At 43.4% G+C, this 15,577-nt stretch overlaps 1 protein-coding gene across 1 annotated transcript; it reads left to right on the forward strand.

Moving 5' to 3' along the window:
* Positions 1-35: 35 nt before the first annotated feature.
* LOC139564619 (evC complex member EVC) lies at positions 36-15,577 on the forward strand. The gene is made up of 20 exons (XM_071384311.1): positions 36-422; positions 707-820; positions 1,231-1,317; positions 1,699-1,922; positions 2,065-2,149; positions 2,399-2,497; positions 2,619-2,756; positions 3,044-3,205; positions 3,538-3,754; positions 7,075-7,223; positions 7,462-7,560; positions 7,647-7,859; positions 8,202-8,311; positions 8,565-8,778; positions 9,169-9,384; positions 9,759-9,894; positions 10,197-10,299; positions 10,670-10,796; positions 11,095-11,185; positions 11,505-15,577. Exons 1-20 carry the CDS (start codon positions 237-239, stop codon positions 11,603-11,605), a joined length of 2,871 nt encoding a protein of 956 aa, XP_071240412.1. The 5' UTR covers positions 36-236; the 3' UTR covers positions 11,606-15,577.

Raw genomic sequence — 15,577 nt, forward strand, 5'->3', positions numbered from 1 at the left:
CGAATCTGACTTCTACAAAAAAATTGTTTTGTTAGTTACCATGTCATACCTCAAGTTATTACTTTTCCACCATACATTTTTTTAAAGTAACTTTTACGGTTGTTTTCTGCAGATTAATGGTTTGCGGTCTTTGTCCATGACCAGTTTGAGTTGTTGTCCTGATTCTTTTTTTCAGGCGTAGAAGAAATGCGCATTTTTCGTCTATTTTCTTCCTTTGCACCCGGGAATTATCCAAAATGAGCGACCACGATACGATTAGGCATCCTGATTGCTCAAATGATGTCTTGGTTCACTTTGCAGAATCTCTGCACATATTTACAGGATTATTGACAGTGGCCACTGTATGTGGTTTTTTTTCTGGAATCATAGCTGCAGCCGTTCTGTATGTGTTTTGCCTGAAGCCTATGCTTCTAACTCGACAAGTAAGTTTGTAAAGGTGTTTATTATAGGTTTGTATTAGTTAGTGTTATAACTCGTTGTTTGGATAGCCAAATAACTTAGCCACCTGCATGACCAAATTGGCAAAAATAACAGCAATAATCAATAACTCTGCAGTCATAAGCTCACTATTTGACAAGCATCAGCATACCATTAACACGATTTATAACTGTTTAATAACTGAAGTCTATAGTCCTTTCGAATAAACCCAATTCAAAATGACCCCATTCTAAGGGAGTCCTAACTGTCTTCCATTCCTTTCCACCAGGGCTATGATGCCAAAAGACTGTTTGAGGGAGACGACCAGGATAGGGAGAACAACCACAGTGACTGTGTCAGCAACAGCAAGAAGGGTGTCCAAAGTGCCACTACCATTGAAAAAGTAAATATATTGTATTTTAGTTATAGATATAGAATATTTCAGCACTATAAAAGTGCCTTAGTGTGATAGATATATTGCAAGGTAGGTAACTTACACTCTTCGAAAAAATAGCTCCAAAAGGGTTCTTCGGCTGTTCCCAAGTATAACCCCTTTTGGTTCCAGTTTGAACTATTTTGGGTTCCATGTAGAACCCGCTGGGGAAACGGTTCTACCTGGAACCAAAAAGGGTTATCCTATGGGGGACAGCCAAAGAACTCTTTTAGGTTCTAGATATTAACTTATTAACTAATAAGTTAATTAACTAAGAGTGTACAGTATGTGTAAAGAAAAGCTGATTTGGCTTTCATTAACATTCACCTGACTTCATTAACATTTTCCCTAATAATTCACTTTGTTTATTCCTTTACCAGGAAAAGAAGCAGCCACCCGTGAACAGCGATGTGGCTGCTTTTGCATCACGGGCAAAGGTGGTGTACCCCATCAACCAGAAATACAGAGTAAGATCATCTATCTGTTTATATTACAGCCTTCCTACCACATGTAACCAAATCTATCCAAATTGGAACACTAATTGCAATGTAATTTTGCCTTTATTCTGATAGTTCAGCACAAAAACATATTTAGATATTTGTTCTGTACCCTTTAAAAGCAGTCTATGGCTGAACTACCCCTTTAAAGATCTAATCTGCATTAGGCGTAACAGTGCCACTGTTCGGCACCAAAGACTTTGTTATTGTGTTTGTTTTGTTGATGAAACGGAGGTGAGGAGCGTCCAGGAGTGTGGTAAAAAAAAATGTCCACTACATATTCTGCTGAAACATCTGGCAAACTTTGACTTTGAGGTGAACTGGCCCTTTAACGTCACATCCCAACGTCAGCCCTTAGCGGATGGAGCCTCCAACCCCTCACTGCACGAGCACTCCAAGCTGCCTGTCCTCCCCAATGGAGAGTCCTCGTCAGGCTGTAGCGGGGATTCACTGAGCCAGGACCAGGACAACGACGACAGCAGCCAGTTCATCTCCTCCTCACTGGTCCCCAAGAGTCTGCAGAACGAGAGCTTCACCAGGGTGGCCCTCTACCCCCACACGCTCTCTCAAACAGGGTGAGCTGATGGGGAACAGACATTTCAGTTCATTAAAGTGCTTGCTTCACCAGGAACACTACTCTTATTTGTCTGTGTATGAGGATGTCATATTGCTGAGTTTCTAAGCTGTGTTTGTAATGTAATTTTGTTACCACTGTAGTTTTGAGGGCAGGATCAGCCTGTATTGTCTGGCCCTGCAGGACGTGCAGATACACTGTTCACAGGTCCTGGAAGAGAAATGTGTGGTGGGTGACCTCTTTCTTTCATCACACAGTAGCAAACAATTGGGTAGCACATTCCATGAGCCAATGAATGCATTATGAGTGCCTATTATCTCCTCATATTGCATTATACGACTTTACTGTAAGCTTGTTTTTAAGTTAATTTCCATTGATAATATGACAACAGTACTAGTTTGCTAAAATGTTGTGTGACATGTTGGTGTGTCCAAATCTCAAGAAGATTTCTCCCTTAACTCTCCCATTTCCTTGTAGCTCTTTCTCCAAATTCTCAGAATTATACTCAGCGGTCGTTTTCCCAAGGATAAAAAGGATTCAGCTTTTTTCACCAATGTTCTTCTCCTGCAAGAAAAGGTACAATCTTAATCCAAATCCTAGCATGAGATGTGCATGCGTAACATGATTTCCCACAAACCTGCTTTTAAATTCTCAAGTAAGGATTCTGATCTTTATTGATTTTCTCGTCTCTTTGTAGGAACTGGGTTTATTAAAGAAAGAACTGTCAGCCAGCCTGTTTTCCTGTGAGAGAAACAAAGATCTAAGTTCAGATCCTTGTACCCTGGAGGAGATTGAAAGAACTCAGAAAGATCTACTGGAGCACGCGCTTCAAATGGTACGCAAATGGTACGCGCTTCAAATGGTACGCGCTTCAAATGGTAACCAAGTCGACTAGATCAAAAAGCACGACCAAACCTTTGAACCGCATAGTGTGTAATTCACATTATACAAATTGAACCGCCAACATTGAACCATATTGTCTGCTCTAGAAAAGTAACATATGATTTCACCGACAATGCAATTGCCAGTTTGATGGAAAAAATCTTAGACGTTTATGGGGAAACATTTTCTTTAAAAACTTGGATGTTTGTGGATAAACTTGAAGTATGTCTATCTCCACAGACCAAGGGCTTTAGCAAGCAGGTGGAGGCCTTCTGCCAAAGCCTCCTGGGCAGGTCCAGTGTTCTCCCCAGAGATGAGGCCCAGGATGTCATCCACACCCTTATCCAATGTCTCCTATTGGTCGAAAACCAGCTAACTGAAACTCAGGTGGCAGACATGAAGGTGAGATATAAGAACAAGAAACATTTAAGGATACAGGACAAAGAAGTAATTTTTTACATAAAAGTAAGGCTTTTTCAGAACTTCTCCATTTGCACCCAAGGCTTTGTACCTTTAATGAGGTTCCATGCATGGCCGCTGTTCCACGTGGATGCATTACACGTAAAAAAACCAAAAAAACTACAACATAGAAAAGACAAAAATGTAACACATAAAAAATTATAGTATGAATTATTGTCATACCTCTTAAACCTGTCTAATCTTCATGGCCGATAGGGTCTATTTATTGATGAGGGCCTGCATCCATCTCGCTCTTTCCTCTGGCTCTCTCCCAGAGGACCCAGGAGAAGCTGCTGTGGTGGGAGGAGCTGAGGGGTGTGCTGCAGGCCAAGCCGGCCCTGCTACGGCAGGAGGTGTCCCTCAGACAGGACCTGGTGGCCCGAGGCCTGGAGCAGCTGACCAGTGACGGCCACCTGACCTTCGCCACCATGGAGAAGACCCTGGCCGAGCTGCAGACTGCCCTGGCCGAGGGGCTGCAGCACTGCAGCGAAGGTGAGTCATGTTGCAGACGCACATGCATGCATGCACGAGCATGGACATACACAGACGCATGCACACACACATGCACATACGCACACACACACACACACACCACCTACATTCTTAGATAATCTATAAGTAGTGTTCCCCTATATTCATAAATCATTGCCGCCACTCAATAAAAAAAAAGTAAAATACTGTTTGGGATGGTGAAACTTTTTCAGTATACACTTAAATGACTGAAACCAGATTTAAAGTATGTAGGAAAGGTAACGGAGTTATATATTTTTAAATAAGATCATCTTTGAGAATTTACAATCACCAAAATAAAAACTAGACAGTCAGGGAGTGTAAAATTCCAAATATGTCATGGAATGGAGCCCCCATTGATTTTGTTATAATGTTTGAGTCACCCAGATAGCATAAGAACATGACATAAGCCATTGTAAAATCAAATCAAAGTTTATTTGTCACGTGCGCCGAATACAACAGGTGTGGGTAGACCTTACAGTGAAATGCTTACTTACAGGCTCTAACCAACAGTGCAAAAAAGGTATTAGGTGAACAATAGGTAAGTAAAGAAATAAAAACAACAGTAAAAAAGACAGTGAAAAAACAGTAGCAAGGCTATATACAGGCACTGGTTGGTCGGGCCAATTGAGGTAGTATGTACATGAATGTATAGTTAAAGTGACTATGCATATATGATAAACAGAGAGTAGCAGCAGCGTAAAAGAGGGGTTGGGGGGGCACACAATGCAAATAGTCCGGGTAGCCATTTGATTACCTGTTCAGGAGTCTTATGGCTTGGAGGTAAAAACTGTTGAGAAGCCTTTTTGTCCTAGACTTGGCACTCCGGTACCGCTTGCCATGCGGTAGTAGAGAGAACATTCTATGACTGGGGTGGCTGGGGTCTTTGACAATTTTTAGGGCCTTCCTCTGACACCACCTGGTGTAGAGGTCCTGGATGGCAGCTTTGCCCCAGTGATGTACTGGGCCGTACACACTACCCTCTGTAGTGCCTTGCGGTCGGAGGCTGAGCAGGCAGAGATGCAACCAGTTAGGATGCTCTCGATGTTGCAGCTGTAGAACATTTTGAGGATCTGAGGACCCATGCCAAATCTTTTTAGTTTCCTGAGGGGAATAGGCTTTGTCGTGCCCTCTTCACGACTGTCTTGGTGTGTTTGGACCATTCTAGTTTGTTGGTGATGTGGACACCAAGGAACTTGAAGCTCTCAACCTGCTCCACTGCAGCCCTGTCAATGAGAATGGGAGCGTGCTCAGTCCTCCTTTTCCTGTAGTCCACAATCATCTCCTTAGTCTTGGTTACGTTGAGGGTCTCTGACCTCCTCCCTATAGGCTGTCTCGTCGTTGTCGGTGATCAGGCCTACCACTGTTGTGTCGTCTGCAAACTTAATGATGGTGTTGGAGTCGTGCCTGGTCATGCAGTCGTGGGTGAACAGGGAGTACAGGAGGGGACTGAGCACGCACCCCTGAGGGGCTCCAGTGTTGAGGATCAGCGTGGCAGATGTGTTGCTACCTAACCTCACCACCTGGGGGCGGCCCGTCAGGAGGTCCAGGATCCAGTTGCAGAGGGAGGTGTTTAGTCCCAGGATCCTTAGGTTAGTGATGAGCTTTGAGGGTCCTATGGTGTTGAACGCTGAGCTGTAGTCAATGAATAGCATTGTCATGTAGGTGCTCCTTTTGTCCAGGTGGGAAAGGGCAGTGTGGAGTGCAATAGAGATTGCATCATCTGTGGATCTGTTTGAGCGGTATGCAAATTGGAGTTGGTCTAGGGTTTCTGGGATAATGGTGTTGATGTGAGCCATAACCCGCCTTTCAAAGCACTTCATGGCTACATATGTAAGTGCTACGGGTCTGTAGTCATTTAGGCAGTTTACATTGGTGTTCTTGGGCACAGGGACTATGGTGGTCTGCTTGAAACATGTTGGTATTACAGACTCAATCAGGGACATGTTGAAAATGTCAGTGAAGACACCTGCCAGTTGGTCAGCACATGCCCGGGGCACACATCCTGATAATTCATCTGGCCCCGCAGCCTTGGGTAGAAGAATTGAAGGGAATTAGCTTTATAACTGCACATTTTCTCTCAGCCCCATGGCAAAATATTTAGAATTGCAGGAAGTTTGCTTTAAAATAGCAAAATGTTGTCTCTGCGGCAAATACTAGGGCCTCTAAAATGTTGTGTCAGAGACCACGCCAATGGCCTGACACACATTATTGTTGCCGCGCGCAAATAGCCAACCGCTGAAACGAAGAATCTGGTTTGTGTTCAAGAGTGACCTCCCTGAATTCAATATCAGGTCAAATCATAGACATTAGGAGTGTGTTCTTAAATTGCCCCCGGTGTCTCAGAGTGCGCTCTGGGACGTTCTTAAATGAAGATCATTCAGAGCGTTTCTCTTTCGGGGCGAAGAGTAGGGTTGATCAGAGCGTTTTGACCTTACCACGACAGTCAAGCTAACTGGCTAATGTTGGTTAGCTTTCTAGCTACTTCCAGACACAAATGAGAGAACACCACACTCTGACCATTTTACTAGCAGAGCTGGTTATACTGTTTTCATGTTATCTAGTGGGTTAACCACTGTACTGGCAACAATTACATTGAGTCTTTTGCCCAATGTTTACTGACACAGGCCACTGGTGCTAGGTCTTTCGTAAACTCATGAATTATTCCGCGCTCTGGCACTCTCAAACCAGAGTGCTCTGATACCGGAGTAGATTGCCAGGGTGAATTTACAAACGCAACCTAGATGAACATTCTATTTGATGTGAAATGAGTACCCAGAGGGCACAATTTGGCACATGATGTCATAATGACGTCTTTGTAACCAGTTGTGCCCACTAGGAAGTTGTGATATTATCTAGTACCCTGCTGAACTTCCCTCCTGAGGAATATGGTGGTAATCTTCCAGTATCACGTGGCCTAGTTCCTCATCTTAAATTAACTGGCTTCTTAAAATGTTCAGTGCCCTTTCTCCATTACTAAAAAGAGTAAATCAAACAAATTAATAGTGATTATTCCTTGAGTGCACTGTTGTAACCAATGCGAACCGCACTGTAGTGACAATGAAATATAATTGTATGGTTATGCCATTTTGACACGAGTACATTTTGTAGTAATGTAGTTTACTACTCAACTCTAAATGATAAATGCGGAATGATACACAGAAGAATTAAGTGAATTGTGTTAAAAGAAAACGGGTCAAATTCTGTGCTAAATCAGCAACTTAGTGTAGTAACATTGTCATTTACATATAATGATGTCAATAAATCAAAACTACATGTAATTACATTTTTTTTATATACAGAATGCAGGATAAAGACCAAGGAGATTGTGTATGAAAAGTGCAAGAAGATCGACTCCAAGAAAAATAAACTCCTGAGGACTCACGCAAAGGAGAGAAGCCGTGTCCTGGATTCTGCACAGACGCACAGCGACCTCCAGGAATTTGTGAAGGTCAGTATCTCTCTTTTAGTAGGCTCATTCGTTCCCTGTCGTGTGTCCAGTGCCACAACAATAGTAGTAGTAACGGTACTGCTAAACTACTTCTCTATTCACTCACTTCACTATAAAAATCGAATTTGGATAAGTACAAACTCTGTGTATTATGGTTTTCCTAGTTCCATTACATTACATTGTTAATTGCTCCTTATAACTGTATGCTCCGGTTTAGCAGTTCAATTCTCTTCTCCAGGTGTATCAGGAGCTGCTTCTGAAGCAGAGGAAGCAGAGCAGTGACTTGGAGCTGCAGCAGGATGGGAGAGTGGCAGAGGCAGTGTGTGATCTTTGGAGGGTAATAATGGCATTTCACCAAAATCTGTGCAGTGCTAATTCAACTTATTTTCTAATGGAAAATAACCCATACTTTTGTGCCTCCAGAGGCATCATGCCACCTGGTCCAAGAAGCTGGGAGAGCTGGCCAAAGACATCTTCCTATCCGCTCTCCCTGCTCAGCCCCAGTTGTCCACAAACCAAGGCCAGAGGCTATGGCTGGATCTAGATGGTGACCTGGTTGCACTGCTGCAGCAGGCAGAGTCCAATACCAAACGGCAACTGGAGGGTGTACAGGCTCAATTGGAGCAAGATGGACAGGTACTGTATACATGCTGCCGGACCCATAAAATGTAATGAATAGAGCTGACTCGATTCCCTATTCTACATGACAGACATCATATCTGTTCTACTCAATGCATCTTTATCTGGACCTTCTTTAACGTTGCACTCTTCTGGACAAGCGCCAGGTTACACCTGGGTCATATTCGTTAGGCACTAAATGGAAAAAAAACTTTATGAAATGGGGAGGTAGTACTATTAGATCTGGTCCAGTTACAACCGATTGTTTATGCTTTCCGTTTTAAAATGTTCTGCTATGGTGTGCCCTAATGAATACGCCCATTTTTAATACTGTATTTCTGTATGTTTGTCCTGCTCTAGGTATGGTGTGAGGAAGCAGCCCTGGTGCTGGCCTGCCTCAGACACCTAGGTGAACAGCAGCTGAAGATCCTTAGAGGCATGGTGGTCAGACAGAGCTACGTGCTTAACAGGTGAAGCAGGGGGACCTCTGGCAGGTGGAAATGCATAAAAAAATACAGTATTTCATATATGATCTGAAATCTATTTGATTTTCAATCGTAAACATTTTATACACTCTAGCACATCTGACAAGCAAAAGCATGGTTTAAAGTGGCACAGTGGTTATCATGCCTGGTACTGTACAAATAGGATGTGTAGGCTTTTGTTCCAGCACAGAACTAACACACCTGACTCAACTAACGACCAATCCCTATTCTATCCCAGCCATGTGGGGATGTTGATTGAGAAGAAACAGCACCTCCTGCTGGTGGCAGTGCAGAGGCACTTTGTGGCCAGACACTTCTGTCTGAGGGTCTTGAAGGAGATGAGGTTGTCCAAGCTCAAGGTGCTGTCTCAGAGTGACTTCAGGGCCCTGCTGGCTCTAGAGGACCACACCCAGACCCCAGTCAGACCAACGCTCCCCAAAGCCCAGCATCAGGTCCAGTCACACATTCACTAACATTACATTATAATACATTCTACAAAGTGAGAAGATGAGGCTTGTTTTGACTAGTGTTTCTCAATGCATTCCTGGAGAGGGATGCACATATATTGTTACAGCCCAGCAGAAACATGCCTGATTCAACTGATCAACTAATCACCAAACCCTTGATTAGTTGAATCAAGTGTTTGTGCAGAGCTAGAACAAAAAAGTGCACACTGTGATTCCCCCTAGAAATGAAGACAAACTACTTTAAAGGCATACAGTAAATAGAGACCCCTACCTGTCCTTCTTGCTCCACCTACAGCTCTTTTTTAGACTATCAATATGTCACCTTGTCACTGTGGTCTGTCAATCACCTCCCTCTGTGTCTTGGACTGCCCACAGGAATCCAGTGCCAGTGTTGCCGAGAGGCACCTGGGCCCGGAGACACTGCTGATTGGCCACAGCTTCCAGCAGGAGTTCCTGTCGGAGCTAGAGACGGGAGCGGAGCTCCTGCAGGCCAACGCCCAGCAGCTGGTGGGCCACGCCCTCAGCCAGAGCCTCTGGCAGCAGATGGACCAGGCCCCTCCCACTAGGCCCCAGCCTGACCACGGCAGGAAGGTAATGGAGCGACTGGCCTCATTCATAAACAACCTCTAGGCCCTACCCCCTAAGACAGACATGGGCAAACTAGGGCTAATGTGATCATTTTAGATTATGACGAAAACCAAGTATAAATTATGGTGGATCAATGCCAGTGGAGGCGGCTTAGGGGAGGACGGCTCATAGTAATGTCTGGAATGGAGTCAATGGAATGGTGTCAGCCACATGAAAACCACGTTTGATACCATTCCATTGACTCCATTCCAGCCACTATTATGAGCCATCCTCCCCTCACCAGCATCCACTGACCTAGGCCTATGTATTATTTTTAAATAGCCTTTTTTAATCTATTTTCTATCTATTCTAATTGATATTTATTTGGGTATGGGTAGAGCCAGTTGACGGAGGTAGCGTCAGAGAGTGTGTACGTGACCCGGGATTCCCTCAGTGCTATGGTCACCAGCTACTACTCTCAGATCCAGGACATCACCAAGGGCCTTCAGCAGCAACACCCTAACAAGGCCAGAGGTGAGATGAGCAGGTGGCGATTTTGGTCCGTTAGTGCTAATTCTATTTTAAAACTACAGATACTATGAATGTGTGAGGGACCTTACAATCTGTTCACTGAAAAACGACACTAGAAAGTCATCGGTTCTACTGGCAGAATCGTGGGCTGTGTATGTGCAATGTCGCCGTTGATTGGTGCATTGTTTTTTTGCAGCAAGCTGTGCGCTATCTCAAACCTTCACATAATCTTCAATTGATTGAATTGGGGGCCTAAGTTAGTAATACAACTATCACTGTGGTGTTGTGTTCTGTCCCCTCCCCAGAGGAGTGTGAACGACGAGAGAGCAGCTCTCAGATGAACAAGGCCATACTAAAGGAGCTGGCCAACTGGGGGAGGAAGCCCATGTCCACCGAGTTTCATCAGAGGTACTGTTTACTTTCTCGACTAACTAATTGACTGTTATTTATCCTATACATTTTATTCCCTGCCGTTCTCTCCTACGACTTGGCATGGCAACTAATGAACACGGCATGAAGTTGTCTACAGCAAATTCTGTATGTACAAACCTGGGTTCAAATTGAGCGTTTGATTGAGCCTGCCTGGAGTGCCAGATGGATGGGTTTTTGCACTTTTGTGACTATTTCATTTGTTCTTTTGAGCCAGGCAGGCTCAATCAAGTGCAGCTAAAGTATGAAAGAAAACAAATACTATATGAACCCATGACTAATATTGTAACGGTGTTATACAGAGAAGCGCTCACTCTTTTTCGTTGTACACTACCCACCATGTTAATAGGGTTGAACTGCAGAAGAAGAGGATGTTGGAACAGTATGACTTGGAGCAGGAGGTTGCGTGTGAAACTCTGAGGAGAAGGAAGTTAGCCCAGGAACAAACCATGGAGCGAATCAAAGGACAGTTACAGGTAACAGCTGCCTTGTAAATGCTAATTCACAATGGTTCATCATTATGATCATGTTGATGTGAAAGCAGAGAATAGTTCAGTTTTAACTTCCATTAATCCATGGGAGAGTTGGCAAACATTTCTTCAGTCTTATGTGTAAATATTACTACATAGTTTGTTTAGATAATATAAGTAAAGTCATGGATAATGCCTGTTGTTCATGATTTATATATTAAAGATTGTTTTAATAAATATTTTATGAAATAAAAATACATTTGTATTAATTTTGTATATTGTATTTCTGTGTTTGCTCCATCAGGAGGCAGAAGAGGCCTTCATAGCTAAACTATCTGCCTTAGCTCGGATCCCATTACCCGGCAAAGAGCTCAACACTGAGGATGACATCATAGGTAAGGATTTTCAAGGGCAGTATCTGAAATGGCACACTAGCAGTATTAGTAGTAATAGTACTAGTGACCAGGGCTTTGAAATGACACCCTTTTCCCAGTATAATGCATTCCTTTTGACCAGAGCAGAAGTAGTGCACTATATAGAGAATAGGGTACCATTTTGGACGCATACTTGGTATACAGCCCATTATATTTGCTACTGAAAATAGAAGCTATCACAGTTTTCTTGTTTATTTTATGATTATGAATATCCTACCATAGTTTTCAAATAAGAGTGTTTGTGAATATGAATTGCATCATCAATGTCACATTTTTACAGGGGAGGAGGGGAGTCCAACATTGAATCCAACATTGTGGAAGAGGCGAGAGAGGCGGGAGCATGAAACTCTGCTCACCAATCCAACACTTTTATTTTCATGACAGGGAGTGTGCAACTGCGCACTTTAGGAGAAGGGTAGATGATTGGAACACGACTATGTTTATTACCACCTGATGGGGGGGTTGTACTGGGCATTTTTGCTGTTTTCACATGTAATATAACCCTTTTTAATCCTCTTTATGTCCACTGAAAGCAGGCTAGCGATTGCTCTGCAACGCTTGCAGTTAGCCACCGATTCCTTCCAAACCCCTCATTGTTGAGTTGAGATTTCCGACTTGTTGTGTAATGTTCATGTGTAATGAGAATTTCGTTATCAATGTTCATAAACTTCAATTAATCTACTCAGTCTGCAAGCCAGAGTTTGTAAGATTCTGGTTGAATGAAACAGACAAGAGTCCCAGCTTACAATAGTCAAAATGTTTATTCACGAGAGTACTCTAAAATCAAAAAATGCAAACCCAGTCTTTATAACACACACAAACAAGTTCAAATCTTAAGCTATGCCTTGCTCAGACAGTCGGTGGTTTTCCATGACACAGATACATTGTTTAATCTGCAACATGTTTCATAATTTTCTGCAAGCCTAACAGTTTCTCTCCTCCACGGGTGGAGCCAGAATGTCCTGTAAGGAACACAGTATTACAACTTGTCTGTCGATAGCTCCTCTTATAATTTGTTTCCCACGTGCACCCTGCTTACATACTAAAAAGGAACAAAAGGTCCTTGTTCTAATTCTGTCACGCGGGACTAGGTGGGTGCAGGACTCAGGCGCAGAGAGAGTTCCACTGGGGGTATAGTGCTCTATAATAAGGCACACACAAAATATAAGCCCAACAAATACAGGGCGCGGACATATAACGTGACAACCCAAAAACCACAGGGTGTCAAGTGAAAGAAAGAAAATACACCTCAGCCTACAATGCACACACGTAACAAAATAAAGACAATCCCGCACAAAACAAGGGCGGGTCTACCTACTAAATATAGGGAAGCTCATTAACCGAAAACAACAGAAACACAGGTGAAACTAATAAGACAAGACAAACGAAAAAGGGATCGGTGGCGGCTAGTAGGACGGTGACGACGACCGCCGAGCACCCCCCGAACAGGCAGGGGAGCCAACTTCGGCGGTGGTCGTGTAAATTTCATACAAGTATATGGTTTCAGGGTGGAATATTTTTTGTCATTATCTTAACATTACCTTAAACATATAAATCATTTAGTCATTATCTTACCATTACCGTAAACATATAAATCATATGAATTTCTATCATATCATCATGTCAAATGGCCAATGATCACCAATACATTTTATCTATAATTTACCTTCATATGACAAGGATTGAAAAGGATTTGCCAGTTCATTGTCGACTTGATTCATGATGATGACTGGTTGTCTAGCTTGCTAGCTACGATTTTGACCTGATCAGTCCAATCAAAGCTACAGTATATATAACGTACGGCCCAATACATCACTGGGGCCAAGCTTCCTGCCGTCCAGGACCTAAACTCAGCAAAAAAAGAAACGTCCTCTCACTGTCAACTGCATTGATTTTCAGCAAACTTAACATGTGTAAATATTTGTATGAACATAACAAGATTCAACAACTGACACAAACTGAACAAGTTCCACAGACATGTGACTAACAGAAATGGAATTATGTGTCCCTGAACAAAGGGGGGGTTAAAATCAAAAGTAACAGTCAGTATCTGGTGTGGCCACCAGCTGCATTAAGTACTGCAGTGTATCTCCTCCTCATGGACTGCACCAGATTTGCCAGTTCTTACTGTGAGATGTTACCCCACACTTCCACCAAGGCACCTGCCAGTTCTCTGACATTTCTGGGGGGAATGGCCCTAGCCCTCACCCTCTGATCCAACAGGTCCCAGACGTGCTCAATGGGATTGAAATCCGGGCTCTTTGCTGTCCATGGCAGAACACTGACATTCCTGTCTTGCAGGGAATCCCTCACAGAACGAGCAGTATGGCTGGTGGCATTGTCATGCTGGAGGTTCATGTCAGTATGAGCCTGCAGGAAGGGTACCACATGAGGGAGGAGGATGTCTTTCCTGTAACGCACAGCGTTGAGATTGCCTGCAATGACAACAAGCTCAGTCCGATGATGCTGTGACACACCGCCCCAGACCATGACGGATCCTCCACCTCCAAATCGATCCCGCTCCAGAGTACAGGCCTCGGAGTAACGCTCATTCCTTTGACGATAAACACAAATCCGACCATCACCCCTGTTGAGACAATACCACGACTCATCAGTGAAGAGCACTTTTTGCCAGTCCTGTCTGGTCCAGCGACGGTGGGTTTGTGCCCATAGGTGACGTTGTTGCCGGTGATGTCTGGTGAGGACCTGCCTTACAACAGGCCTACAAGCCCTCAGTCCAGCCTCTCAGCCTATTGCGGACAGTATGAGTACTGATGGAGGGATTGTGCGTTCCTGGTGTAACTCGGGCAGTTGTTGTTGCCATCCTGTACCTGTCCCGCAGGTGTGATGTTCGGATGTACTGATCCTGTGCAGGTGTTACACGTGGTCTGCCACTGCGAAGACGATCAGCTGTCCGTCCTGTCTCTCTGTAGCGTTGTCTTAGGCGTATCACAGTACGGACATTGCAATTTATTGCTCTGGCCACATCTGCAGTCCTCATGCTTCATTGCAGCATGCCTAAGGCATGTTCACGCAGATGAGCAGGGAACCTGGGCATCTTTCTTTGGTGTTTTTCAGAGTCAGTAGAAAGGCCTCTTTAGTGTCCTAAGTTTTCATAACTGTGACCTTAATTGCCTACCGTCTGTAAGCTGTTAGTGTCTTATCGACCGTTCCACAGGTACATGTTCATTAATTGTTTATGGTTCATTGAACAAGCATCGGAAACAGTGTTTAAACCCTTTACAATGAAGATCTGTGAAGTTATTTGGATTTTTACAAACTATCTTTGAAAGACAGGGTCCTGATAAAGGGACATTTATTTTTTTGCTGAGTTTATATACTAGGCGGTGTCAGAGGAAGGCCCAAAAAATTGTCAAAGACTCCAGTCACCCAAGTCATAGACTGTTCTCTCTGCTGCCGCACGGCAAGCGGTGCAGGAGCTCCAAGTCTAGATCCAAATGAATCAAATGGACACTCGGACTAACAATTAATCAAATGGCCACCCGGTCTACAGTACCTACATGTACAAATGACCTCGACTAACATGTACCCCTTGTGGTGGTTCATTTCTTTACTATCAAATGAGGAGAGACAAACTTATCACACAAGTCAGAGTTATACTTAAACTAAACCTTTAATAGTGAGAGCTTTGCAAGAGTGATGGCTGGTCGACAAATCACTGTCTCTTTGATGATTCGTTGAGAGCCCCGAGACAAAAGTACAAAGGTCTTTTATAGCCAAGATACACCCCTTCAACCTACATGAACAACAGGTATATAGAATGGGTCACAAGGTTAAGATTTGTATGAAAGATACCTATAATACATAGCAGACAGTATCTGCTGTGTCAACAGTTTTCATTGTATCACCAGTGTCTGGCCCTCCGACTCCAAAGTGGAACCATCTCTCCCTGGTACGGTATAGAACAGAAACATTAACTCATGCTCTGGAATGCTCTTTAGGTTTTATCCCCCAAAATACATCATAAATCTCCTGTCCGTGTTATCTCCCAGAGGCCCATCCTCAGTAGAACACACACACACAATAGTTAACAGAATACTCTATTCTGTTGAATAAAACATCCATTTGATGCAATAAAAGCATTATAACATAATCTTGCAATTTTGCCACCATACCCTGCACACAGACTCGGTACCCCCTGTATATAGCCTCGTTATTGTTATGTAATCTTATTGGGTTACTTTTTATTTTATTTTTTACTTTAGTGTATTTAGCAAATCTGTTCTTAACTCTAGTTCTTCAACTGCTTTGTTGGTTAAGGGCTTGTAAGTAAGCATTTTACGGTAAGGTTGTATTCGGCGTATGTGACAAATAAAATTTGATTTGATTTTA

Source organism: Salvelinus alpinus, chromosome 2, assembly GCF_045679555.1.
Source record: "Salvelinus alpinus chromosome 2, SLU_Salpinus.1, whole genome shotgun sequence".
In the NCBI taxonomy this organism is placed as follows: Eukaryota; Metazoa; Chordata; class Actinopteri; order Salmoniformes; family Salmonidae; genus Salvelinus; species Salvelinus alpinus.